The sequence below is a fragment of the Erythrolamprus reginae genome, chromosome 1, assembly GCF_031021105.1.
Source record: "Erythrolamprus reginae isolate rEryReg1 chromosome 1, rEryReg1.hap1, whole genome shotgun sequence".
NCBI classification, from domain to species: domain Eukaryota; kingdom Metazoa; phylum Chordata; class Lepidosauria; order Squamata; family Dipsadidae; genus Erythrolamprus; species Erythrolamprus reginae.
The window spans coordinates 346778582-346806210 of record NC_091950.1 but is presented as its reverse complement, the minus strand read 5'-3'; the positions used below and the strand labels follow the sequence as shown (position 1 = coordinate 346806210).

The 27629-nt window shown below is 39.8% G+C and overlaps 2 protein-coding genes across 6 annotated transcripts in view; one reads left to right on the top strand and one right to left on the bottom strand.

Annotated features, from left to right (window-relative positions):
* LOC139157426 (zinc finger protein 318-like) overlaps positions 1-27629 on the top strand; it is a 61675-nt gene that overhangs the window by 15408 nt on the left and 18638 nt on the right. For 2 of the 4 annotated variants that reach the window (XR_011557485.1, XR_011557484.1), the window contains exons 5-7: positions 8418-8514; positions 9201-9469; positions 11108-11213. Coding sequence is in view for 1 of the 4 variants with exons in the window: in XM_070734179.1 (XP_070590280.1) it covers positions 8418-8514; positions 9201-9469 (366 nt within the window). In the remaining 3 variants the exon portion in view is untranslated. Of the gene's footprint in view, positions 1-8417; positions 8515-9200; positions 9470-11107; positions 11334-19941; positions 23906-27629 lie in introns of those variants that run through there. The other 2 variants (XR_011557486.1, XM_070734179.1) reach the window with 2 other exon arrangements.
* ABCC10 (ATP binding cassette subfamily C member 10) overlaps positions 21821-27629 on the bottom strand; it is a 41090-nt gene continuing 35281 nt past the window's right edge. For both annotated transcript variants that reach the window (XM_070734177.1, XM_070734178.1), the window contains exons 20-22: positions 26045-26142; positions 25047-25159; positions 21821-23324 (exon numbers count right to left, since the gene is read on the bottom strand). In XM_070734177.1, the coding sequence (XP_070590278.1) occupies positions 23195-23324; positions 25047-25159; positions 26045-26142 (341 nt within the window). In that variant the 3' untranslated portion in view covers positions 21821-23194. The remainder of the gene's footprint in view (positions 23325-25046; positions 25160-26044; positions 26143-27629) is intronic.

The window sequence follows — 27629 nt, the reverse complement described above, 5'->3', positions numbered from 1 at the left end:
ATGCAGCTGCAAGAGCAATCATGGCCTTCTGCTGCACGAATCCCAGCGACCAGTTAGGTCCCATAGAGTGGGTCTTCTCCGGGTCCTGTCAACTAAACAATGTCGCTTGGCGGGACCCAGGGGAAGAGCCTTCTCTGTGGCGGCCCTGGCCCTCTGGAACCAACTCCCCGCAGAGATTAGAATTGCCCCCACCCTCCTTGCGTTTCGTAAGCTGCTTAAAACCCACCTCTGCCACCAGGCATGGGGGAATTGAGATACTCTTTCCCCCTAGGCCTTTACAATTTTATGCATGGTATGTCTGTATGTATGTTTGGTTTTATAATAAGGGTTTTTAACTGTTTTAGTATTGGATTATTATTATATGCTGTTTTATTGCTGTTGTTAGCCGCCCCGAGTCTGCGGAGAGGGGCGGCATACAAATAAATAAATAAATAAAATTGCTATTATTAATACTACTATGATGAATGAGATTTGCTAGAGTTTTGATGTACCAAAAGAAAACGATAGGTATAACTGCATAAGATTAACAATCTATTGATGAATGTACGGTAGTTAAGAGAGAAATACGATATTTCTCTCTTTTTAATATGTAGAGGCTTCAACATGTTGTGTTGTAAGACACTATAATTACAAGTGTATAGTTACTGGTTGGCGCTTCTCTCTTTTCATTTTTGTTATTGTTTCTTGGTCTTTTTTGTTTCTTTAATGTATTTTTTTTTATTTTTGTAAATTTCAGTTTGTGCTTTTTAATATTCTCAATAAAAATCTTTAAAATAAAAAAAATAATGTTGCTTCTTGACTTAGGAGCATTTGGCTACTTTTTTGGATTTGTGAGATGCTCCTTTCAGAAAGGCACCTTTCAAATTCTGTTATTTTTGCTCCCAAAGATGTGCTATATCTTATTTTCAGGGGATGTCTTATTTTTTTCCAATGAATTGTATCCTGTATCCTGCTGCAGCAAAAACACATCCAAACACACAGCCGCAGGTTGGATGTGTGTTGGATGTGTTTTAAATCTGATTGATGCAGCGTTTTGGGATGCAATTTATGGACAGCAGTGTTCTGTTCAGGAATGCTGCGAAACGAAATGTCTCCTATGTCCTACATTCGGGGGATGCCTTATATTAGGCAATTCTACGAAACTTCTCCTATGTCTTACTTTCGGGGGTGACTTATTTTCGGGGAAACAGGGTATGATTGTTTTTCCTTTTCCTTGTTCAATGATTCAAAGTAATCACAAATCATGGCATGATTAATTTGATGTTGCATTGCATGGACATCATGGGGGGAGAATAAAGCCATTTCACTAAATGGTTAACTCTGAGCAAAGCTGGGTGATGAAATTGTATGTGCAGTTTATAGAAGATAGCTAGAGTGATGTGTTACTGTATTGGCAATTTTATTGCTGATTGGTACAATATAGTGAGATCATCTTGTATCACTATGGCCTGCTGAGCAAGGGAAGCTGTTATTTTTCTTCCTCTGATAACTTTTTTGTAGCAGCTTTGCACCCTGCCTCATCCCTAATGAAATGCCCACAGTATGTCCAATGAAATGATATTTTAGAACTCATGTCTTTGCCTCAGTCTCATTTTTCTTCTCTTCGTTTTCCAAGTTGTTAGCTATAATCTGTTTATATGAAAGAATGCCCTGTTCTCCTTTGTTCTGCTTTGAGAGTCCAAGCAATGTATTAAATCTCAGTCAGGTGATTGAGGACTGAATTAATTATAATAATTGAACACGCCCTCTGTGATCCATTGGAAGAGCCCGCCAATTTCAAAACTCAGCCAGTGAAAGAGGACATGTTTTACTAGCTCTACCGATTGATTTTTATATATTTTTTGCTATAGCTTGTACTCTCCTTTAAGGTTTTTCTAATTGCTAAAAAGTGGGCTGGTTGGTGCGCTAACAAGAACTGCCACTCCGACTGGATACTGGAGTCCCTGCCCTGTGGGGCTATACTCTTGGGGAGGAGCATTAATATGGCTGAGGGTCTCTGCCCTATGGGGTGATACCCAGTTTGAGGCTTTCTGAATTGTTTTTTCCTCTTCGTGTAGTCCCTGTCTCATGAGGCAAACTCTAGCTGGAGTCTGAGGCTTCCTGAATTAATTTTTACTTTCCAGATCCAGACACAGGGGTGGGCTGCTAGCCGGAATGCTAAATTGGGCTTGCCGCCACGGCTCGTGAGTGCTTGTGGGTCCAGCACGATTTTGCTTGCACCTGTGGTGCTAGCAAAATCACGCATGGAGCCGCAGGTACGCCCATGTTTCGGCGAAGGTTTTTTTACCAATTCAGCAGTGTTCCACCTGCAGCTTTTTATGTGATTGATTTGCCTTCAACCTTGCTGGAGAGGCAGGACCCTTGACTAATTGCAGTTTTTTCTTGCAATCAACACATGAAGGCTCCCTGGAGCTAGGGAGTGACTTGAATCTCAACGTCCCATCCTAGTATAGTCACGGGTGCTATTTTGAGTACTGTTGCTGGGCAAATTCCACTCAATGCCGGTGGCCGTTTTGGAGTACAGTAGTCCCTCACCTATCGCTGGAGTTACGTTCCAGACCTGGCCGCGATAGGTGAAATCCGCGATGGGGAATTTATCGACTGATAGTACTTATTTAAGTACAGTATTTATATTGTAATTGTTTGGTAAGTTTTCATTGTTTTAAGTGTTTATAAACCCTTCCCACACAGTATTTATTTTAGATACAGTATTTAAATACAGTATTTACAATTTTAGATATATATTTTTTGAAAAACCTGCCGATCGAGTTCGGCGGGCTGTTTAAATCTGCCGATCGACTTCCTCAGAAACCCACGAACCAGCGAAGATCCGCGAATGATTTTTCTCATTAATATTTCTTGAAAACCCGCGATGAAGTGAAGCCGCAGTAGGTGAAGCGCAGTATAGCGAGGGACTACTGTAGTCTAAAGTGCCAGCGGCCATTTTGAAACACAAAATGTTTGAAACCATTTGCCCTCTCGCTAATTACAGTGCATTGAAAATTCCTTGGTCTGACAGGATTGTTACTGACCAGGGGTGAGTGTTCCTACAGCTGCTCAAGTAAATCCCCACATAATTATTATTGCACTGGGAGAGACCTTGTCTAGCCTAGCCTGCATGGCTTAAGCAACTGTAGCAGTTACAGTGATTATAGCAGACAAAGGCATGGGGTCTGTAGGTGAGAAATCATCTGCCCCTGCTACTCCCAAGAATGCTTCTTCCAAGGACTATTCCTCCAAAAGCAAACCACTGCTGCTGGGTCCACTTCTTCAGTAGCTTCTCTTAAAGATGCAGAACGCAGACTAAGAGCATTAGAGAAGCAGTTTGAGAAATCACAGAAACAAGTTGCTCTGTCTGTACCTCCCCAGGCCTCTCCTCAGCTACAGGTACATCATTATAAGTAGCTCAACCTTTGGCTCCTCAGTCATCTATTCTTCCAGTGGCTCAAGCCTGGCCTACAGGATCAGCCACTGAAGCTGATTGGTTTCCTGAGCATCTACCAGAGGCCATCAGTTGTGCCCATAGAGGAGCCTACAGTTCAGACTACTCAGATAGGGGCCACTGCCTTGGCTTCCAACCCAATGCCTGTTAGGACACCACCTGCTGCAATCTTCACTCCAACAGCGGTGGGGTTTCGCCAAGGGGTGGATATGTGGCAGCATTTACCTTCTGCACCGCAGGATATGGTAGCCAATGCCTATTCTCAGGGCATCACGGTAGGCATCCAATAAAATCCGGCTTATACTGCAATCCCGCCCACTTTAAAAGGGGCTTGGGCCCAGGCTCCTGATACATATTCAGTCCACTCCAAGGAATCTCGGGGAATCACTCCACGAGGAGAGAGTGCCTTTAATGAGGACTTGTCGGAAGATGAGGATCTCCTTTCAGAACCACCAACCTTCACAGGCTTATTCAAGCCATCTCTCTTACTTACCTTACCTTACTTCATAAAGCAAAGCTTACGGCCAAATTGGGAGGGCACCCAGTCTGTTACCCATTCAGTGGGCATAGATCCTACTGTTGGTTTGTTCTCAAGAGCCAGAAAAGGAGTCTGACTTCTTGCCTTCTTCTAAGCTGTTCATCTGAAAACATCAAGAAGCCCTAGGGAAACCGGGCAGCTGCACCAGGTCCTTCAGCAGAGCGCAGGTTGTAGGCTTTGGACCAGATGTAGACATCCTGCAGTTGCCGCCTGTAGATGCACCAGTGGCTAGCCTTGTATCTTCAGCAGTGGTACCCTCAGAAGTAGCTGAAAATCTCAAACCTGATGATAGGAAGGCCGAATTGATCCTGTGTAAGTCTCACCAAGTGGCTGCTTGGTCAGTCAGGGGAGCCATGGCTGCTTCCTTTTCCAATAGAACATCCATCATGTGGATCAGGGAAATGCATCTCATCTGAGCCCCGACGATGCCCGACTGCGTCAGAATCTCAACAGATTGCTGGGAGCAGCAAAACATTGCACGGATGCAATACTCAATGCAGCTAAGTTTGCTTCCCAAGCCATGGCGACAGGTGTCACTTCTCATCCTATATTATGGCTTCACAACAGGTAGATCCCTGGTCCAAATGGAGGCTTGCAGCGGCACCCTTTTCCGGCACCAAGCTGTTTGAATCCCTGAAGGCAATCCTCATGGAAGACAAGGACAAATATAAGGTCCTTCCCAGGAGCCAAAAGCAGGCTGACATACATTCTATCCTGTACTACTGCCACCAGCCCGTTCACAGGAGTCTTCCTTTGGGGGCCCTCAACCCCAGAGGTTGTATTTCCAGGGAACAGATTGCCAAGATAGGTTCACCAGCAGACACAGAGGCTGTCCTTTCTTCCAGTCCAAATGCCTCTTCCGGGGTTCAGGATCTAGGGGATTCAGGCAGTCCAAGTGACTCTACCACGCACCTTCCCATTGGGGGCAAGCTTCAGTTTTTTTGTCACCCAATGGAAGGCCACATCTTTGGATGCCTGGGCCTTGCAAACAATCCGATTGGAGCTCAGGATAGATTTCATAACCTAGCCACCCAACATTCATCCAATGCTCAATTCCTGCCGAAGTCATCAAATGGACATTAATGGAGGCAGAAATCAGCCACCTCCTCCAGATAGAAGCCATACAGAAGGTGCCACAGGGTCAGGAGGGACTCGTCTTTTACTCCATCCTCTTCCTGGTACCCAAGAGCTCAGGTGGATGGAGAGCTATACCGAATCTGAAACAACTCAATATTTATGTATACCAGCTCTTCAAAATGCATTCCTTATCCTCCATCTTGGGATGCATCAGACGTCAAGTTTGGTTGACCCTCCATCGACCCCCAAAAAGCATACCTCCATGTTCCAATTTGCCAGTCCCATCAGCAATTTCTCTGCTTCTGCTATCAGGGCTCCCATTACCAGTACTGGACCCTTCCATTCGGCCTCTCATCGGCATCCAGAACCTTTACCAAATTGTTGGACATCATGGCGGCCTCTCTCCAAACGTGGCCCCTATGCCTTCAGTGTTATCTCAATGACATCATAATCCAATCAAGGTCCCCCCAATGCTCCTGAGACAACCTCAGCCATACCATTTCAACACTACAGGCCCATGGATTTTCGGTGAACTTTGCAAAAAGTCACCCCATACCTACCACCTTTCTGCAGCATTTTGGGGACATCATTGACATGGTATCCTGAGAGGTGTTCTTGTCTTCAGATCACAGGTCCAGCATCGCCTCCCTTATCTCACAGATGCACCAAGTACAATGGGTCCTAGTTTCCTTACTTTCCTGGCTTCTGGGCAAATTCATTTCATGCATTTGCATTGTTCCCTGGGCACGCCTTCATGCTCGACCGCTCCAACAGGTGCTTCTTCCATTCCAGTGCAGCAGCAACAGTCATTCCAACTTGCAGGTCTCTTCCGCCCCAGGTACTTTACTCTCTCACCTGGTGGGCTTTCCCAGCGCTGCTAAACCTACAAGACCATCTTCTGTCTCATGTATCCCAGCAGCTGGTTAGATTAGATTAGATTAGACTAGATTTATTGGATTTATATGCCGCCCCTCTCCATAGACTCGGGGCGGCTCACAACAATGGTAAACAAAACATAGTAACAAATCTAATATTTTGCAATCTAAATTACAGTTTTAAGTTAAAAAAACCAAAAGAGCCCCAATATATAAAAAACAAGCACACAATCGAATCATACACAAAAACTACATGGGCAAGGGGGAGATATTTCAATTTCCCCATGCCTGATGGCAGAGGTGGGTTTTAAGGAGTTTCCGAAAGGCAAGGAGGGTGGGGGCAATCCTAATCTCTGGGGGGAGCTGGTTCCAGAGGGTCGGAGCCACCACAGAGAAGGCTCTTCCCCTGGGTCCCGCCAGACGACATTGTTTAGTCGACGGGACCCGGAGAAGGCCAACTCTGTGGGACCGAACTGGTCACTGGGATTCGTACGGCAGAAGGCGATCCCGGAGATATTCTGACCCGACGCCATGAAGGGCTTTATAGGTCATAACCGGAAACTGATCGGCAACCAATGCAGACTGCGGAGTGTTGGAGTAACATGGGCATATTTAGAGAAGCTCATGATTGCTCTCGCAGCTGCATTCTGCACGATCTGAAGTTTCCGAGCGTTCTTCAAAGATAGCCCCATGTAGACAGCATTACAGTAGTCGAGCCTCGAGGTGATGAGGGCATGAGTGACTGTGAGCAGTGACTCCCGATCCAGATAGGGCTGCAATGGGTGCACCAGGCGAACCTGGACAAATGCCCCCCTCGCCACAGCTGAAAGATGTTACTCTAATGTGAGCTGTGGATCGAGTTCCCAGAGTTGGCCTTCTCCAGATCCCATCAGCTAAGCAATGCTGGTTGGTGGGACCTAGGGGAAGAGCCTTCTCTGTGGCAGCCTCGGCCCTCTGGAATGAACTCCTCCCGGTGATTCCTGATCTTTCGCAAGGTTTTAAAAACTCACCTTTGCCAGCAGGCTTGATGCCATTGAGTACAACAGCTTACTCTGGCCAATGATGACATGAATGGGGAATTGTTATTAGAATGAAAAATGAGTGCTTGGTTTTAAATAATTCTTGGGGTTTTAGTATTAACTTTATTTTTGGTTTTGTCTCATTGTATTTTGTATTTTATTTCTATTTTTGTAACCTGCTCTGAGTCTGCAGAGAAGGGTGGCATAGAAACCCAAACAAACAAACAAATAAATAAATAAAGGGTTGCTCCTTTCTGGAACCCAGCAGACGGACAATAACAACGGATAACAACGGATTCCAGCTTGTTTGGTTGGGGAGCTGGGCCCGGATCTCTCTGGACCCAAGGACATTGGTCACAGACAGACCTCCAGACACCAATGTCAATTTCCTAGAGCTGACAGCGGTGTCTCTAGCTCTCTGTCACTTCGCATCTTCATTACAGAACCAACACATCCTCATCCTTGCAGACAACGTAGCGGTGCGCTCGCTGTAATATGCTACCTGAATGCTAAAGGCATGAACGCTGCTGCGATGAGTGACCAAGATTTGTGCCCAAGATTTTTTTTGCCAATTGCTGAGTTTTGAATTTTTTGGCTGAAGGAGAACGTGTATGGCGCCACTGCATTGATTAATGTTTGTTCCCTGGAGTATGGTGATAAGCCCAAGTTTCATCTCCTGTCACTATACAGTTGAGAAAAGCCTCACCTTCAATCTCGAAACAGTCAATCTCAGGCAGCACTGACTCTCTCGATTCTGTGCACTTCAGTAAGCATCTTGGGCACCCATCGCAGCAGTGTTCATGCCCTTAGCTTTCAGGTAGCATATTACAGGGTGCACTTTGCACTTGGAGGGAAATGGAATGAGGACACTCTAACCTTCACCATAATGCCAGTCAATGATCTACTAACCACTGGCACTTGTTGATGTCAAAGATTTGTAACACATAAATTCAACAACACAAATTTGTCATCTAGTAGTGGATTTCAACCTCTAGCTTTCAAATAAAAATTTACCATCTTGGGTGTCTTAAAGAAGTTATTTCCTTACAAATTAACAATATATTCCAGGTTTATCACATATGCTTCAGTATAATGACTCCAGTACAATTACATACATTTCTGTTTTGTTAAGTCCTAGCTTGTTTGTTCCCTCATCTTTCCTTATGAATTACAGAAATTCAAGAAATTCCCAAAGTTAAGATTTCAGATAGATTTCAGATAGATTTTATAAAGTAAGAATACATGCTATTTTAATGGGAAAATGAACATGCTATATAAGAAGCTCTTGAGAGTAAGAGATAAATTGCGTTATATGAATGTACGTACGTATGCATGTATGTATGTAAAATGACTGTTGATTCAGGAACACATTGGAAATTTGCCATAATGATCCTTGTAGAGTTGCTTTTACTTTGATCAATGAAATGGCATATTTTAGTGTTCTAATTGCTTCTCAAATTTTACAGATGGCAGAGAAACGAAAGGTGGAGCGCGTGCAAGAATCACAACAGGAGAGACTCTTTTATCAGAGGATTGAATTAAATAGGCTTTCAAAACTTGAAGGTATCACTTCCTCTTGTTTTGTAATCTTTTTTTTGTCCTGAAGAACTCCGTAGTGGTGCTAAATACTGCACCATCCCCTGCAAAGTGTGTAATTATATTTTATTTCATTCTGAAGACATTTCATAATACTACAGAAAGTCTCCAGATTACAATAGCAGTTAGGGCCAGGAACTTCATCGCAAGCAACACAGTTGGAGAGTGTAGTGTCACATGACTGCATAACTTAGCAGTGGCAATTTCAGTAGTTTGGGTTGCCATCAGTTATTATTCAAGGACTATGTGGGTCATCATGTGATAACAATTTCATCATTGACTTCACTTGTGGGAAGCTGGCAGGGAATGGGGGAAATCATAGTCCCATGAATGTGGCTTGCTGTGATGTTGTAATTGTGAGCTGGCTGCTGAGCACCCTGATTGCATTCATATGGCTACAGGAATGCTGTGAGAGCCAGAACTTTGAGGAGGTATCGTAATTCTGAACAGTTGCTGAACAACAGTTATAAATGTATGACTATATGATCCTAAAAAGTGGATTACATATGCTGTAACACTATAGGCAACATTATTTTTAATACATACCAAGCATCTTGAATCTAAGTAAATTAAAACTTTTAATTTTAATTACCTTAATAATGCATTTATTAAAGTAACTTTCTTTTGTACCTCACTTCACCACTTCAATTTAGCCGAGATGCTGCAGAAGAAACGAAAAGAGGAAGACCCTTTGCTTGTGGAACTGATCAAAGTGAAAGAAAGGGTTGCAAACGATATTGCTAGAGTGGAATTGTATATTAAAACTTTAAAGGAGAAACTAGACGAACTTGATAAAATAATTCATAGCCCGAAGATGAATTGTTTGGAACAATCTGAGAAATTATCTTCAGAAAACAAAGATTCTTCAGAAAACCTACCAAAAAATCCCCAAAGTGAAGAGACAACTTTTAACTCAATCTAGGTATGTTTCTAGATGTTTATACAATTAGCAATCTCAGAGAAAAAGCTTTGATATCATAATCTTGTCTTAGTAAATTGAAATGACAGTCGGTCTCTGAAAGCAATTCCAGGTGTTGGTTATCACCTATAAAGCCCTATATGGCTCAGGACCAGACTATCTTCGGGACCTACTGCCACATACCTCCCAGCGACCAATAAGAGCCCACAGAGTCGGCCTTCTCCAGGTCCTGTCAGCCAAACAATGTTGGCTGGTGGGCCTGCAAGGAAGGGCCTTCTCTGTGGTGGCCTCTGGAGATTTGTATCCTCCCCACTTTACCGGCCTTCTGCAAACCTGTAAAGATCTGGCTTTTCCGGCAGGCCTGGGGCTGTTGATCGAACAAAATCTAGATCCGGCCATGAATGATAGTGAGAGTATGTATTTTTTAGCAGGATTTTTAATTAATGTTTTTCTGTTGCTTTTATGAAATGTTTCTTACTTGTTGGAAGTTGCCCAGAATCCTTCGGGAGTTGGGCAGCATATATGTACAACTAATAAATTAATAATAAATAAATAAATAAATATGAAAAAAGATATTTCCTTCCACATGCAATCCTTTTATCCTCCCTTCACACATTTCTGCAAATAAATTAGCATGCCTATATTTGCCATCAACTTTCACTATGTCTCAGTTAGCTTACAACTTCAAAATAAGCAAAATCTTAAACCTTAATTGGTAATTTCAGATTCTTTTGATATCTGTGCTTATTCTGAAAGACTGAAATTGAATTTTACTTGGGAATGATGCTCCCAGTGCAAATGATGACCTCTTACACACTTGAAAAAATGTGCTCCATATGGCTGGAGGAATTCAGTGAACTACAGAAGAGGAAAATATCCTATAGGCCAGTGATGGCGAACCTATGACACGGGTGCCACAGGTGGCACACAGAGCCATATATGCTAGCACACAAGCTGTTGCCCTAGTTCAATTCCAATGTGCCTGTGTGTGCCAGCCAGTTGATTTTTAGCTTGTATAGAGGCTCTGAGAGGGCATTTTTGACTTTTAGAGAGCCTCCAGGGGGATGGGAAAGGGCATTTTTACCCTCCCCCGGCTTCAGGGAAGCCTTTTGAGCCTGGGGAGAGTGAAACACGAGCCTACTAGGCCCACCAGAAGTTGGGAAACAGGCTGTTTCTGGCCTCCAGAGGGACTCCGGGGTGCGGGGGGAAGCTGTTTTCGCCCATCCCAGGTACACGCTCTTTCGGCACCTGAGGAAAAAAAGGTTCGCCATCACTGCTATAGGCAATCACTCAGAAATAAGCTCCAAATGGAATTATTAGACAGCAGTTCTAGCCTATTTGTCTTTTCTCCTAGTTTTGTTAAAAGTGGTCTCATAAAGTCAGTTTTGATCAGAACTTTACTGATATCAAAAGAAAGAACAGTGCTTTAGATAAGATGATTTTTAAAAAAAATAGTGGCCTTCTTCTAGAAGAAAGCAATGATGTTTGAAGGGATTCTGTTGTAGCAAATCCTTAGAAAATAACTGCTGAAAACAAACACGTTATTTTTGTGATCATTAATTTGTGTTACATAATTGTTCACATATTTTGTAATAAAATTCTATAGAGGACTTTCTCTTATATAAATATCTTTTTGTTTAGTCATAAGGAAGTGATTATTTACCTGGAGTAAGGACAGAAACCAGCAGAAGGAAAAACCTAAAAGACTGTCTCATACCTGACCTGACTCTAGAGATTAGAAGTTGTGGTAAGAATTTGAGATGAAGACTACAATTCTAGAGAATATTTTTATTGTCATGATCTCAAACACTATATTTTATTCAGATTTATTTTATGCTTCAAGAAAAGTAAAAAAAAAGTTAAGAAACTTTGTCTCTTGGCTCATTAAATATCAATATAATATATTTTATCAATGGCATCTCCTCAAAAAGATAAGTAAGTTCTATATTTTCTGAATAGCTGAACGTTTCCCTAATTTGAAGATAATCTAAAAGGTTTCTGCAACCTAATTTTCAGGTTGCAGTTGTGAGAACATTTGATTAATTTTTCTTGATGGATTGCCACAGCTCTCAAAAGCTTTTCAGGAGAGGGTTTGTGTGTACAAAAATGATAACAGGAAGCTTAAATGTGTTTTTATTATCATGATAAAGTAACAACATCTCTCAATTGTTTCCCCTGGATAATGTCATCCTATGATACTTCTGGTTATCCATATTCTATTTTAAAAGAATGAATCTTTTACAAACATTTTAAAAGAATGCCACATTATTCTATGAGTACATTATATGGCATTATACTCTAAGAAAGAAGTCATAGTGCTATATCTATTTCCCTCTAGCTAGAAAAAAGTGTTGTTTTTTTAAAAAATCCTTCTGACTTCTACAAACACAAATCTCCACCATTGGAAGCCTTTGGAAATCTTTAGTAAGTAAAATGATGGATTGCACAAAACAAAAAATAACAGTAAGATAATGAGCCAGGCTATGAAACTGACTGTAATTATACTTGTTGACTGTGATGTTGAATATAATTAGTGCTATTGGGGATGAAAGCATACAAGACAAAAAATGTAAGAAGCTCGCCTTTAATTTTCTGTTGTTTGAAATACTTTCATTTTTGGATTATAATATAATGACAACTACCAGAAAAACCCCAAAAATGGAGGAGCGGAGAGGAGATCACTAGAGCAACATGCAGAAAAAGGAATTATACCAGGTTTGCTTCAGAAATAATGTTTAGCAAATGGGCAAATAAGACAGAATCACTTGATACTAAATTGACAGCACTTAAGAGAAAAATGGATGAAAGACTTGTAAAGAAGAAAGAGGAGATGAAAGAAAATGGAAAGGGCTGTAACAAATATCTGGAGCTATAAAACAAATAAATGACAAAGTAGAAATTTTAGAGGACAGAAGTTCCTGACAGGGAGTTGGAAAGAGAACCAACTAACGTTGAAAGAACCCTTGAAGTTCCTCGATATCAACACCACCTCCTGGGAAAACATGGCACATGCTGATCCACCACGGCATTCAGAGCAGTAGAAAAGCGAGCACTCCGCAAAGCCAGGGCTGAAAATATAAATGCTGTGACAATGGTGCCCACACATGGCTTGCCCAACATGTGGCAGAACATTTCGTGCCCCTATAGGCTTACCAGCCACCTGCGGACACATCATGTACAGCCCACAACCCATTAGATGTCAATGTCCTCCTCGAACACAATGGATGAACATCACTATCATAACTTAGTGTAAGAGAAAGTTTTTTTTTTTTTACTGAAAGATTAAAACAGAAAAGGAACCCATTTTGATGGAACAAATTGGAAGATACTAATTTTACTTTTAAATAGCAGATTTCAGTTCAATTCTGTCCAGGAAATTTCTAGAAAAATTCAAAGAAGAATGGGAAGAGATTCAAATGAAAGTGTTAAAGAAGACACAAAAATTCTAACTGGTGCAAGAGGAAACTGAAAGGGATATACTGGGGATTAGGGGATTAGTTGCTATAAGTATTGGTTCTTCTAATTTTTAAATATGATTATAGATTACAAATGCTCCCCAAAAGTGGAAAAAAGTCATTATTTGAAAAAAATTAAACTGATATAATTTGCCTACAAAAGACATATATCGGAAAAAGAAATGGAGTTTTCCTTCTCCCTTCTCACAGTTTTTGACATGTGTGTACATGCACATTTTTGAAAGAAGCATCTCTTGCTGTTTGGTTTGGATAAAATAATAAATGTTCCTGAGAAATAGAAGGCTTTTGAGTTAAAAGGATATGGCATGAGATTAAGATGGCATGGATATTTGTGATACAATAAAGTTGATAATTGGATTTGAAAAAAAATATGCTATTTGTGCTGTATTGAGAATGGCAGGCATACAAATTCAGGTTGTGCTCAAAAACATCTTTATAGACAAGAAATAATAGGCAAACAAATGTGGCTAACTTATTGTGAGATACTAATAAAGTGTTAGGAAGAATGTAAAATAAAAAACTAGTGGCAGAGGGTCAATGGATTTATTATATACAATTACCAGATAGATTTAAAATAGAAAAAAGAACATCATAAGGCTGAATTTGATATAGAATTGCGTAGAAATGATGAACATGTAATTGCTAAAACGTATAACCTTATTGAAAAGTGAAATAGAAGAAGAATTTCTGGAATGTTTGATAAAGTGGACTAAAACTTTAATTATAATAAACAGATGAAACAATGGGGAAATGTGTGGTTTGAAAGGATTGAAATTTACGGTATGTTATAAACTTAAAGAGATTTTTTTAATTCAATGATGTTTTATAAGTATATATATAGAGAGAAATTGTCTGGAATGTATAAAAGCACTTCATTCACATTGGACATGTGAACAAGAAGAGACATTGTGTCATGCTTGGTGGATATCGAGACTTCTTTTGGATTGATCATCAAATAATTTGAAAAAAGTCTTAGAAATTTGTTTTTGTACTTAATAAATGCCGCAAGGTTACTGTGTGCAACAAAAATAGAAAGATTCGGCATTACCCACAATGGAAGAATATTGATGGCACTTGGTGAGATGGCAAAATTGTTTAGCGAAAAGACAATTTTTATGTTTACTGCAGACAAGAAACCCTTTCTGGACTTTTTGTGCAAAACAGAAAAAATAAACATATGATTTGTTGTTTTTAATGATCAGACAAGATACATTATAGAAAGAATAGATTGTAACTATAGAGTGAGAAGTAAATTTATCAATGTATCTATACAGGTAATCCTCAATTTATGATCATAATTGGGACCAGAATTTCTGTTGCACTTATAAGTCGTCAAGTGACTAGACCAGATTTTATGACCATTTTTATGGTGGTCATAAAACAAATCATTGCAGTCACTAATTAAAATCACATGGTTGTTAAATAAATTCAGCTTCCATAATTGTTGGGGTTTTTTGTCAAAAACAAATGGGAAGGTTGGAAACCACAATCACATCACCAAGGATGCTTCCCTTGGTCATAAATGGTAAGCCAGTTGATAAGCATCAAGTGGTCACATGATCATGGGGCTGGTACAATGGTCACAAGTTGTAGGGACAAGTGGTAAATATTTTTTCCAATGCTGTCATAACTGAATTGTCGTTAAATGAATGTCATAAGTCATGGACTATCTGTAACTGCTATAAAGATCTACTTTGTAACTTTTTAATTTCTTTTCTATTTTCCCTTTTTCTTCCTTCCTTGCACTTTTGCCTTTCTCTTTGATTTCTTTCTCCTTTATTCTTTTTTTTCTACATTTACATTCGTTTTATTTTCCTTCTTAAATTTTTTAAATAAAATTATTCAAACATTTTTTATTATGTTTTTAAAACTACAGATGTAATTCATTAAAAATTGTTAAAAGTGGTCAGACTCTTAATCAGTTGGGAACAGAAAAAGGTTAATTATCTGACAGTGAAGTATATTTTACAACTGATAAGCCTACCTAATCTTACCATCTTCCGAAAACACAAAGTTGGAGGTCTGTACTTGAAACTGGTAATATTTTTTCTTACCAACTGAATGACATACAAACACACACATGTATATGTATATGTGTATGTACCATGTTTCCCACAAAATTATCTTATTTTCTTTGGATTCGTTCCTGAAATATGGCCAAGCCTTTTTTGGGGGTGGGGGTGGTAGTATTATTTTGGGAGTGCAGTAGGCTGTGAGTGTGGGACTATGTATCCCTTTGTTGCCACCTCCTCTCCCTGTTCTTCATGCTGGCTGAGCAACTGGCCCTCTGCTGCTTTCTCATCGACTCTGCAAGGCTTGTTGTGCTGTTGCATGCACAAACTGCTGTGAGCTTCATCATACTAGCACAGCTGGTGTCCTGCCACTGGCAGCTGTGCTAGTATGTCCAACCTCACTGTAGTACAGTGTTCCCTCGATTTTCGCGGGGGATGCGTTCCGAGACCGCCCGCGAAAGTCGAATTTCCGCGAAGTAGAGATGCGGAAATAAAAACACCATTTTTTGCTATGGACAGTATCACAAGCCATCCCTTAACACTTTAAAACCCTAAATTACCATTTCCCATTCCCTTAACAACCATTTACTCACCATTATTACTGGTACTCACCATTGAATAAGACACTTAGTGATCCTGATATTTATAAACATATTTATATTTATAAACATAATTATTTATTAACAATAATTATTTATTAACAATAATTATTTTGTATGCCGCCCCGAGTCTTTGGAGAGGGGCGGCATACAAATCTAAGTAATAAATAAATAAATAAATAAATAAATAAATAAATAAATTTTTTTGGTTATATATTTGCAAAAGTTATTAGTTTTTGACGTATGATGTCATCGGGCGGGAAAAAACGTGGTACTGTATAGAAAAAAACCCACGAAGTATTTTTAATTAATATTTTTTTGAAAAACCTTGGTATAGGCTATTCACGAAGTTTGAACCCGCGAAAATCGAGGGAACACTGTACTGCCCTTTCATGCATGCAATGACATAACAAGCCTTGAAGTGTCCTGCTCCATAAGGCAGCAATGGTAGTGGGATAAGTCTCATAGAGACTCATTTCTGGCAAGTGGGACATGTTGGGCCGCAAGACATGTGTCCTAGCTGACACATGTAGGTCCGTTGTGTTCCTCATCATTGTGTCCAGGGAAGGCACTTTGTAAAAGAAAACTTCTTGTGAGTTCAATCAAACTTGTCAGCCTCAGAAGTTTTCTTTTACAATGTGCTTTCCTGGACACAATGCCGAGGAAAGTGATGCAGCTATAAGTCCCAGGTAGGATGCGCGTCTTGCGGTGGGGTGAAATGTAGAGTTGGCAAGAGAGGTTGGGCATGAGATGCATGTTCTATCTGGGACTCCATTGCATTCCTCAGCCTTGTGTCCAGGGAAGCACATTGTAAAAGAAAACGTATTGCAAGTTCGAGAATTTTGATTGAACTCGGGAGAAGTTTTCTTTTACAATGTGCTTCCCTGGACACAACACCAGGGAATGCAACAGAGCTGCAACTCTCAGTTCTGGTAAGACGCGTGTCTTGCTCCCCCCCGCCCCCATTGTCACCCCCAAATTGCATCCTTAAAGGGGGCGGGTGGCTAAGCGATGGGCAGAAAGCCCTGCCATGCCCAGTGAAGGAGGGGGGGCAGAAGAGACAGCAAGGGGATCCACATGTTGCTCCACGCCCCACCTGCCAACCTCTCTATACCAGCAAAAGATGCCAGAAATGAGTTTTTGTGAGACTCAAAACAAATGAGAGAATGGGGAGAAGGGGGGGGAGGAGGAAGGGAGAGAGGGAAGAAGATGCATGTTTAAATATACATCAACATCAATGCGTGAATGGTGTGGTATCTGGGTATCATTCATTTTGATACAAATATCACTATTAATATTTGTTAATCACTCTTTTATAATCTTGGTATTAGTACACATATTTGTATTAGGATATAATCCTTCAATACTTAATTATTAAATGTTTCAGTATACCATTGTAATTCCAATCACAATATTTGTTAAACATATAAAATAATGCCGTCTTTCAACCTCTGGTCTTCCCCTCTAATTATGACTTTTATTCTATTATGTAGAAATGTGTATACTATTATACTATTATATTTCTAGTTTCGAAGTCCGTTTTTATTCATAATCTCTTGTCCGTTTTAATACTTCAATTCTTATTTGTTCTTTTGACTTTCCTCCCATACTTCTCTCTTGGATCTTTATCTCTGTCTAGTTTAGGTATTTCTTCCAGCTCTATCATCTTATATTGCCAGTCCAACAATGTATTCACCCAAACCTCTATCTCCCTTTCAAAGATATCTTCCTACTTATCTGATTTCATTTTTAAATCTCTAAAAATATTTTTTTCTTAATTTCACCAGTCATTATTATCTTTAATTGTATTTTCCTTCTTCTCTTGTTTTACTATTTGCTAATTTTTCTGGTCTATCTATTCCTCCATTTTTGTTGCCTTCTCCTTTCCTTAGACATTTTGGTATTTGTTCATTATCTCTTGTGAAACATTTTCAATGTTTCCATCTATACCATATACCACGGAGAGGGGCGGCATACAAATCTAAATAATAATAATAATAATAATAATAATAATAATAATAAGAAGAAGAAGAAGAAGAAGAAGAAGAAGATTTCTTATCTCCCTGGTTTTTTTTGTTGTAATGTCATTAATATTCTGGAACATCAATGACATTTCTTGTAAAAGTCCACTTATTTTCCCCCGAAGAAACATCTCATCTTATTTTAATGTCCCATTCTTGTTTATTAGTCCAAGAACCATATATTCAGTCCTAACATTGCTCCTCAAAAGGGTACAACAATCATAGTTCTTTATATCTCAGGATTTATCAGTCAGTTCCTTTTAGGTAGTCCAGGATCTTTGTTTTCACAGTTAAATTTCTAGTAGTCATAAGGTAGATAAAAATAGAACAGTAGCTATCACCACAGTCCTCTAGATATTATTTAATTCTGTTATCAATTTTTCTCCAGACTTGTAGAGGTATGATACATTTTCCATTCATCAGTAGATTCGCTGTCAGCTTAAGTTTCAGTGTCTCCAGTCTTACATGTGTTTAACCAAATTGAATTCAAGCCAAGATTAAATCAGTTATTGAAGTATTTCCAGCATTTAAAAATATATTTTCCAAGCTAGCGCCTATCCACTTTAAAAGACCAATTTTCTGTGTTTAATTTTTTTAAAACTTTTCTTGCTTTAGTCCCTTTAGTCAGGAAATTAGTCCCTTTATTCCCTTAGTCAGGAAATTTTCTCTAGGTCGTTATTCACTGAGTTAACAAATAGATCTAAGAGTCTCTTTTCCTGGATTTTTTCCCCTTTAGGGTTAGTTCTAGGTTTAAAAAAAAGGATAATCTCACCCACTGTTCATTTACAGCGTCCCTGCAGTTACTTTGTTGCCTTGGCTGACCCAGCTTCATGGCAGCCAAAATGGCTGCTGCTTCTCCTCAGCATAAATAAAAGGGAAAAAGAAGCCCTGAGTCAGGCAGGAGAGTTGCGGTTCTCTGCAAACTGCAGGGCACTTATTTTCTTCTTCACCATCCCTACAGGGGGCCTTTGGCTTCTTTTGGAGCCTTCCTGTGGTGACAATTTGGCACGAGAGCACGGAGACCACTCTTTGCTTCTCATCTTGCCTTGACGTCAGACATTACCTTCCAGCTGAATGACATTGTGATTTCCACACTGAAAGATCATGTAACACATTTTGCTTATTAAAAATCTGTACATCTGCAGCTGGATAAAAATATTAGTAACTAATTCCTATCTATATACTACTCCGATGTATATTCTTGGGTTTTTAGTGGAAGTTAATAAATTGATGTATTTTATTGAAAAAAAACCAGACTGAACCTTTGGAGCATAGAAATACAGAAATTGTGTTTCTAACTAACATTGGGATATTTTACTGCGTTCCTAAAAACAATCTTTATCCTTTTTTTAACATGAAGTAAATGAAATAAATACCACCACCAGGTCATACTGTAAGCCAGTCTGAAGGCCTCAAGCAACATCTGATCAATTGCCATCATTCTCAACAGAGAAGGATCTTTGGATGGAAATGGAAGTCATGCAGCATTGTTATGAACCAAATAGCTGGGCAGAGACAGGCATCATTAAGAGTCCCTTATTGCTCAGTTAACTGCCAGAACAAATGACCCTACAGTGGTTGGTAAGGCTCCACCCCACACACCTCTGATGGGAGCAGTCCCCAAAATACAAGCCGGTAAACAACCAAAACCAATTTGCGAAGGCAAAGGAAGTCCAAAGAGAAGAGGCAAGCTGAAGGGGCAAAGTCAGAGTCAAGGTCCAAATGGCAAGGGTAATTCTGCAGGGTCAGGCAAGTCCACGAGGCAAAGGCAAAAATGAGTCAAGACAGAGTTGATTTTTTCTAAAGCTGAGGTGAATGTAAGCCAAATTGTTCCTGACAAAGCTAAAGTTCCCCAGTTTCTCCTAGCGAGGCTCCGTAAAGCTAAGGTAGTAATTGACTGCTACAGTATATTTGGTGGATCTTGTGGATCATGGTTTGTGAATCATCGCTGTAGTAACCTCTGCAGGCCCTAGTTTTGCAAGAAAATGAATTGTGAAAATAATTATTTACAGATTTTGTATCTCCTATGTCTTGTTTTTGGATTCCTCAGATTAAATGTCAACTGATTGATGGCTGTACATCTAAACCTTAAATATATAAATGATGGCTATCTACTTCAGTTGTCAAATTACATTTCTTTGTACTTTGTACTTCTTGGTGTTCCCAAAACGTACATGGAGATTTAATCCACATTTAGTTGAGAAGGAACCAACATTATTTTAACAAATGTTTACTGATATTATAGATATTAGCAAATAGATTCCTGTAATAAATTTTGTAGCGTTGCCAATTCTTCTATGAATGCATTTCAAATTCTGCCTTCTTTTTTTAAAACTTCTATGAGATTAGTTGTACTTTTAACTCTAGCATGAGCTACTTCATCAACTGAAGAAGCTTCTTGGACAAGAAGCAAAACATCTTCAAGGAAGAAACGAAGAAAGTCCAGTCACTCTTTGAAAAGCACTTTTGGAACAACCATGACCTGGATGATTGAGAATCTCCACGGACATTCTTAAACTGAATGCTTCATTGGACCTGAAAAGTTTTACATAGCAATTTGTTAGATTGCTGCAGTGATAAAAAGCAAACAGACTAGATCTGTTTGGCTTTGCATGTAAACATGAACCAGATTTTTAAGATGCCTGTAGTTATTTTTCTGAGGCAGGTATGCAAAAAATAGCAACTTTGGACATTAGTCAGATCTTAATGTAATAGTATTTAATATATCTGGATATCACTGCAGAATTGTTAAGTAGTGAATATGTACTGAGCTATAAAACTTTGATAAGTATGTTCAGAAATGACAATTTCAATAGTTCAGTTTGCAGGTGTAAAGATTTCTAAATTTGTTTCAGTGAATTATAAATATAGATTTGTTTAAGGCTTACACTAAATTTGGTTTAAACAGGAATTCTTTCTTTGCTTTCATGTAGGTGGTTTAGATGGGCAATTAAAATTGCAATAAAATCTTTTGTGTGGCTAGCTTTATGATTCTGTGAACATGTGAAATGGATTCTTAACCTGCAAGTGACATGTTAAAATGGCAGATTCTATTTCATTTCCCTGCTTTATATCATTTTAGTTTCCTTCAGTAGCAATCAGCATTCCATGATTAACAGCAACCTGACTCTGTACTGGGCATATTTAAATATTTATTTATATTTTACTTATAAATAAAAATGAAATTGTATTAATTGATAAAAATGTTGACAAAAACAGGAATGTATCTTCTCTAGAAGTTGCGAACTAGTGATTTGACAATAGTGCAAACAAATGTCTCCTGATTTTAACATATGAACCCCCTAGACTAGAAAATAAGCAAAAAGTAGGATATATTGAGAGTATATGACACTTTGGATTTAAAAGCAAAAATATACTTCAAGCACATGTTAGGAAGTATATTGCACCCATTGAATATTCATTTACTGATTGCCTCTCTTAGCAATTATTTGATATAATCCTAGGTCCTACGGGAAAGAGCCTTCTCTGTGGGGGCCCGGCCCTGTGGAATCAACTCCCCCCCCCCCGGAGATTGGTTTACTTTTGCCTTCTTTTACCGTAGCCACCACCGCTGAGGTTATCTGGGGCTGGCAGTGGCGGCTTTGAGGGCTAATCCCAAATCCAGGAGCTCCCCGCAGATTTCAGACACTTACACTTTTGTCCAGCTCGATCTTCAGCTTCTGCGAGATTATCTTCTGGATTTGTTTGCTGAAGCTTGTGTTACCCACAGCCCGGTTCCATCTCTCGCCCTCCTCCCGTAAGCAGCATAACTGCCCAGTGCCTGGTCCTGAAGTCCCGAGGGGACGGGTTGAGCCCACGGCTGTCACAACAGCGGCTGACTAAATCGCTCTTTAAATATTCTGAGTCAGAGCCCTCCCTGCCTCTCCCTCCCAGCCACCGCCCGCTTGAAGCTGCTGGCCAGGATCCTGAATAGCTGGCCGGCAGAACCTCCCTCTCCACCCTTCTGGCCCGATGTGAGGCAAAACGCTGGGGGGGGGGTGTCAGGCTCCGGGTCTGGAGTCGCCCCTCCTGTCCCCTCCAAACCCAGTTGGTGGCTTGAGCCTCAGAGCCCTCCCTGCTTCCCCCTCCCGCCCACCACGGTGTTCAAGCGAACGCCGAACCTGAACACGGACTTTTTAAAAAGTCCGGGTTCGGGTTCGGTATGTCGAACACTGCAAAGTTCTGCATGGACCCAAACTATGCAAGTTTGGTTCGCCCAACATTAGATACAGTATCTGGACCATCAGATTGCTTAAAGTTTATTTATTTTATTTATTTAATTACATTTATATGCTGCCCATCTCGCAGACTCAGGACGGTGAACAACATAAAAAATACAATGTAATACAATAAAAAATACATAAGTTAAAACCCCATGATAAAAAAGATTAATCCATCAAACATTCAACCGCTAAGCCGGTGTTGGTGCTCAATGGCTCTCCCAGGTCTGCTGGCAAAGCTGAGCTTTTAGAGCCTTTCAAAAGGCCAGGAGAGTGGGGACGGTGCAAATCTCCAGGGGAAGCTGGTTCCAGAGTGCTGGAGCCACCACAGTGAAGGCCCTCACCCGTGGCCCTGCCAGCTGGCAATGTTTCGCTGACAGGACCTGGAGGAGGCCGACTCTGTGGGATCTGATCAGTCATTAGGATGCGTGAGGAAGAAGACGGTCCTTTTGACTGATGCTTGACTCATGACAGAAAATGATTTCTGTCATGAGTCAAGCATGTTATTTTTGTTTTGTGAAAGAATGAACCGTCTTTGATCATCTAGGTTTTTAATCTTTCTCCAGAAAGAAAAAAATAAACTTAGTCCAAAGGAAGTGAGCTTTAATTTTATAGTTAGGTTACCAACTATTTTCTTCTCATTTTACCAGACTGCAAAAGAGAGATGCTTGATTCTAATTACTCTTACTTGCATCTCAATGTGTATTTCCAGAGACCAAAGCCCCTTTCTCTTAGAAGACAAATATACAGGATAAGTGTGCCCATCCCAGCATTGTCCTCTGGATGATCCCACTGGATTCCTGGAAAAAGAATCTTTGTCTTCTACAGATTGTCTGAATCACACCATGTCTATTATGTGAATGTCTTGAGAATCTTAGTACAAGCATATGTTGTGTGCTATTAGTGAAATTTAAAAATAAAAGTTTTACTAGTAAAAAAATGAGAATTGTTTAATTTTTATTTATGTTGAAAAATTGTGTATGTGTATATGTTTTCCTGGAGAGGTGAAATACAGGATAGCAGAAGGAAAGATGTAAAAGTTGTGTATCTGGCCTAACCTGAGTCTGAAGCAACATATGGTAACTGGGATTAAGAATCTGAATTTAAACAGCTTTGAGTCATTTTTGCGGATTGCATTACGATAGATGGATAATATCCAACTTTAAAAAAAAACACTTGCTGACTTACTTTCAGTAAGTGGAAGTGAAATTAGCAAAACAAAAATGAGTTTTGTAGGCTACTAAGAAAATTTCTGCCCTGTGTTCTTTTTGAAACTAAAATCAGTGGATCTGAAGGATGAGAAATTGACTTGTGGATGAGGCCTCTATTGTAGATTGGAAAGCTGGCAGTCATGAGGTATAATCAATTCAAGTCTGAGAATGTCCACAATAAGGTTATTGCTAGCCACACTGTAGAAGGTGCTGGAACAAAGAGTCCTGTTTCTGGCTGAGTATAGCAGGTGAATCGAGCTCTGCCACCTGCCCAGCATTCATCACCAACACTCGGTCTGAGTCCAGTATAGTGTTCAACCTGGTAGAAATAAACACAATAGCATAGGCAGAGTGCTGGAATACACCCAACATGCATTTGATGCTCTTCTTAATATAATCCAAGATTTTGCAGAGTGGATGAGATGGCCACATTTTTTAAAAAAGTAAGGTGGTTATGAGGCTCAAATGATACATTCTGGGAACAGTTATATGAATTAGAGTTTTTGCCTATGTTTTATTTGTTGAAGATGACACTATTCACAAGATTTTAAAGATTAAACCGATGACTTCTACAAGTCAAAGTGTTAAGATCTAAAAATGCTTAAACTTCTTATGATTATTATCACTTTTCCCCAAAGAACCAGGGGGAGGGAAGGGGGAGAAGGAATGCAGAGGCTCCAGATTTCAACCATTAGAGTGAAGGACATTTCTGCAAGTGGCAGCCAAGATATGAACTATTATCAAAACAAAAGAAAGTTTCCTAACTGGACAAAATTACCTGTTCCATGAGAGAAGGGGTGAAACCTATTTCTTAACTATGCAAACTTTTGTGGGAAAATTTAAAATTGTTTTTGCTTTCCTTAGTGTCAAAATATATTCAATAAAGTTTTTCTTCTGGGATTTTAAAGTGCCTGAAAGTCTCTTCTTTTCTTGGGTTTATTAGGCAGATGGTTCTGTTCCCATATAGGCCCCAGATCTGTATAAAAGCATTACAATATTGACGGTAACACCAGACATGTCACTAGAAGGCAAAATTACAAAACTCTGTCTCATTTAACTTTGGCTTTGTCATGCATTCGTTGGAGAAGGCATTATGTTTCTCCAATTGTGTTGGGAAGAGATAGTGGTAAAAGGAAACCAACTGCAAAAAAGATGGTGGCTAAACGTCATCAAAACTAACATCAGCTACAGCATATAAAAAAAACTCAAAATAGTACAAGATCAGAAGATTGGAGAGACCTGGCCCATAAAATTGCCAAGAGTCAATTGAAAGGATAACATCATCATTATCGGCAGTGAAATGATCCTCAGTGTGAAATCTTTTTCACGTATTTACTATTTACTGTGGAGCAGGATCTACACTGGCACCATTTTCAGGTATGAGGCAGGATAGAGGTAATATTTAAAATACAAATGCTGTTCATTGGTCATATGCTGTAAATTGCATTGTTTATCTGTTTTTCAAACGTGAGCGTGAAGCAGAGATCAATAGAATAATTGATGGGAAAAGAAGTGGTTTTAGGGAGGTCGCTTGTGTTTTTAAAAACATAATAGCACTGTAACTGATGGTCACAACTATTGCTGTGTGTATTGTGTGGAGTCTTATCCGCAGATGCACATATGTGAAGACCCAGTTTAAAATGTTTGAAAAATGTGAAAATGTTCCCATGTGCCAATTTCAAACAGTTTTAAAAACCGAAAAATAAATTTATTTTGGTATCTCTGGCTGCCCAAATCCAACAAGCTAAAATTTAGTGCAGTCTGATCTGGAAATCACTTCCCCCAATCAAGGAATATTAGAATTTGGCAAAAGAAACGCTGGCAGGTAAAAACTTGAATTTTGAGGGAAAGCAGCATTAGTCAGTTTGCCTGGATGTGTCAGTGTCATGGTGAATGGTTGAAATGTTGGTGTAGAAGCATCCTTCAAGATATTCAGCAATAACATTTTTAGCCAGTTGCTAGGAGAAATATATAAGAAATTAGTTTTTTTTTTCCAGTTATACAGACTGAAGAGCAGAGGCTAAAGAAGAAAATACATTACCTGTGGGCAATAGTTAAAACAGTTTTATCTGCAAATCGCTGGCGAATGGTCTGCTGGATGAGTCTGTCTGTTTTCTGATCAATACTTGCTGTGGCTTCATCAATGCACAAAATCTACGATTGAGACAAAGTAGAAAGCATTCTTCCAATATAAGAATAAACTGATGGATTCCATTACTGTGAATAAAAACCTTTTGAAATATAAAGCAAGGATCCACTAAATTCAAACGTGGACAGCAAGGTGCTTCTGGAAAATCTCAAATCATGAAGACAACAGTCCTTTTGGTTTTGCTTTTGATTTCAACCCAAGCAACTTCCCTCCTGTGGAAATTCCATTTATATATCATGGATTTGTTACCCATGAATAGGAACTACATAGTGTAGCAAGAAATTACTACACTATGAATCTTGTAGGTAGCTAATTTTGAATTACAAGAGAACAATACCTTCTTTTCTACCTTCTACACAGTTTTACACACACACACGTTTCTCTCTCTCTCTCTGTATGTAGCATCGGACCAGATTACTTGCGGGACCGCCTCCTGCCGCATGAATCCCAGCGACCGGGTAGGTCCCACAGAGTCGGCCTTCACCATGTCCCGTCAACTAGAGAATGTCGTTTGGCGGGACCTAGGGGAAGAGCCTTCTCTGGGGGGGCCCCGGCACTCTGGAATCATCTCCCCCCGGAGATTCGTACTGCCCCCACCCTCCTCGCCTTTCATAAGAGTCTTAATGCTCATTTATGTCACCAGGCTTGGGCTAATTAGACCAACGAATGATTGTATGGTTACTATATGAATGGGTGAAATTGATTTCAATATAATTAGAGATTTTATTTGTAGATATGTAATTTTAATTTAATTGTATTTCGGTTTTTTGTAATATACTGTTTTTATATGTTGTAAGCTGCCCCAAGTCCTCAGAGAGGGGTGGTATAGAAATCAATGAATGAATGAATGAATGAATAAATAAATAAATGGGAAAAATAACCACCCTCACCTTGGCTTGAGTCAAGAGGGCCCTTGCTAAACAAACCAGCTGCCTCTGTCCTACTGAGAGACTCTTTCCTCTCTCTCTCAGCTCAAAATCCAGCCCACCTGCATGAAGAAACAAATGTGAGATTAAAATTTTTCTGCTAGTTCATTTGCATCTGAATCTCAAGAGAGAAAACTGAGTTGTAGCAACTAAGCACTGACAATTGGTGCTCGGTAAAAAATGCCTTTACTACAACCTCCCTTTAGAACAGGGGTCCCCAAACTTGGCAACTTTAAGACTTATGGATTTCAATTCCAGAATTCTCCAGCCAGCTCTGCCGACTGCTTTAGAACATGTATTCTTAACAGGAGTTGTTATTATTAAATGTTAAAGAGTATTAAATACATAACACAGAAAACATCCAGAAATTTTGCAATTAGCTGTATCTTATGTCAGTCATTTTGGGTTTTTAACTACTACACTTTTAAACATTTCAAAAAATAACAGTCCCCGCCCCAAAAGTAGGTGTCTGCTATCAAGATTCTTGGCATGGAGGGAAATCGGTGAGACAGGCTGAAAAATAGCAGAGGTCCAATGAACTTCACGAAAATTCAGACTGATAAACTGCTGTTTGTCAGACTGGGGGAGTGTCTTCGGACCAGAACCAGGACAGTGAAGAAGCAGAGGCATCTCGGATGACTGAGAAAAGCAGGCCAAGTTCCTTGAGCTGTCTGGGTAACCTGACTAAGTTTATGTGCAGGAGCGGTGTTTGGATGGAGCACTGAAATAGGGTGAGAGAGTGGCCAATTCACAGGTAAAAGTTATTCTTAAATTTGGATTTTAAAAGAATTTCTTGAGCTGAAAATAGCTGCTAATTGGCACCTGGGAATTGTATAGAGGGAAGAAAGAAAGTGGATGCTAAACTACTACAGCCCCAGAAGATTATTTGATATAATTAAACAATGCCGCTTGGCGGGACCCAGGGGAAGAGCCTTCTCTGTGGTGGCCCCGGCCCTCTGGAACCAACTCCCCCCAGAGATTAGAATTGCCCCCACCCTCCTTGCCTTTCGTAAGCTACTTAAAACCCACCTCTGCCACCAGGCATGGGGGAATTAAGATTCCTTTTTCCTCCTAGGCCTTTACAATTGTATGCACGGTATGTTTGTATGTATGTTTGGTTTTTTATATTAAGGGGTTTTTAATTCGCTTTTAGTATTGGATTATTATTGTACACTGTTTACGATTGCTGTTAGCCGCCCCGAGTTTTCGGAGAGGGGCGGCATATAAATCCAATAAATAAACAAATAAATAAACAAACAAACAAACAAATAAATGGAGAAATATAAAACAATAAAAAGATGAAATCTGGGAGAAAACTTTTTTGTGTGTGGATTTAAAGGATTTTTTTGGGGGGGGGGGACAGCTTTGACAACCAGCTGATTTGAGTGTAGTGTACTGGAGAGAGCCAGCTTCTAAAGAGAAGAAAATATTGCAACAGTTTGTGGAAATTAAGAGAGAAAGCACAGCTGTATAATTTGATCTTGACTGTATGAAGATAGCTTGGAAGACCTGAGAATTTTTAAGGCGTGTTTGTTTGCCTTTACTGCTT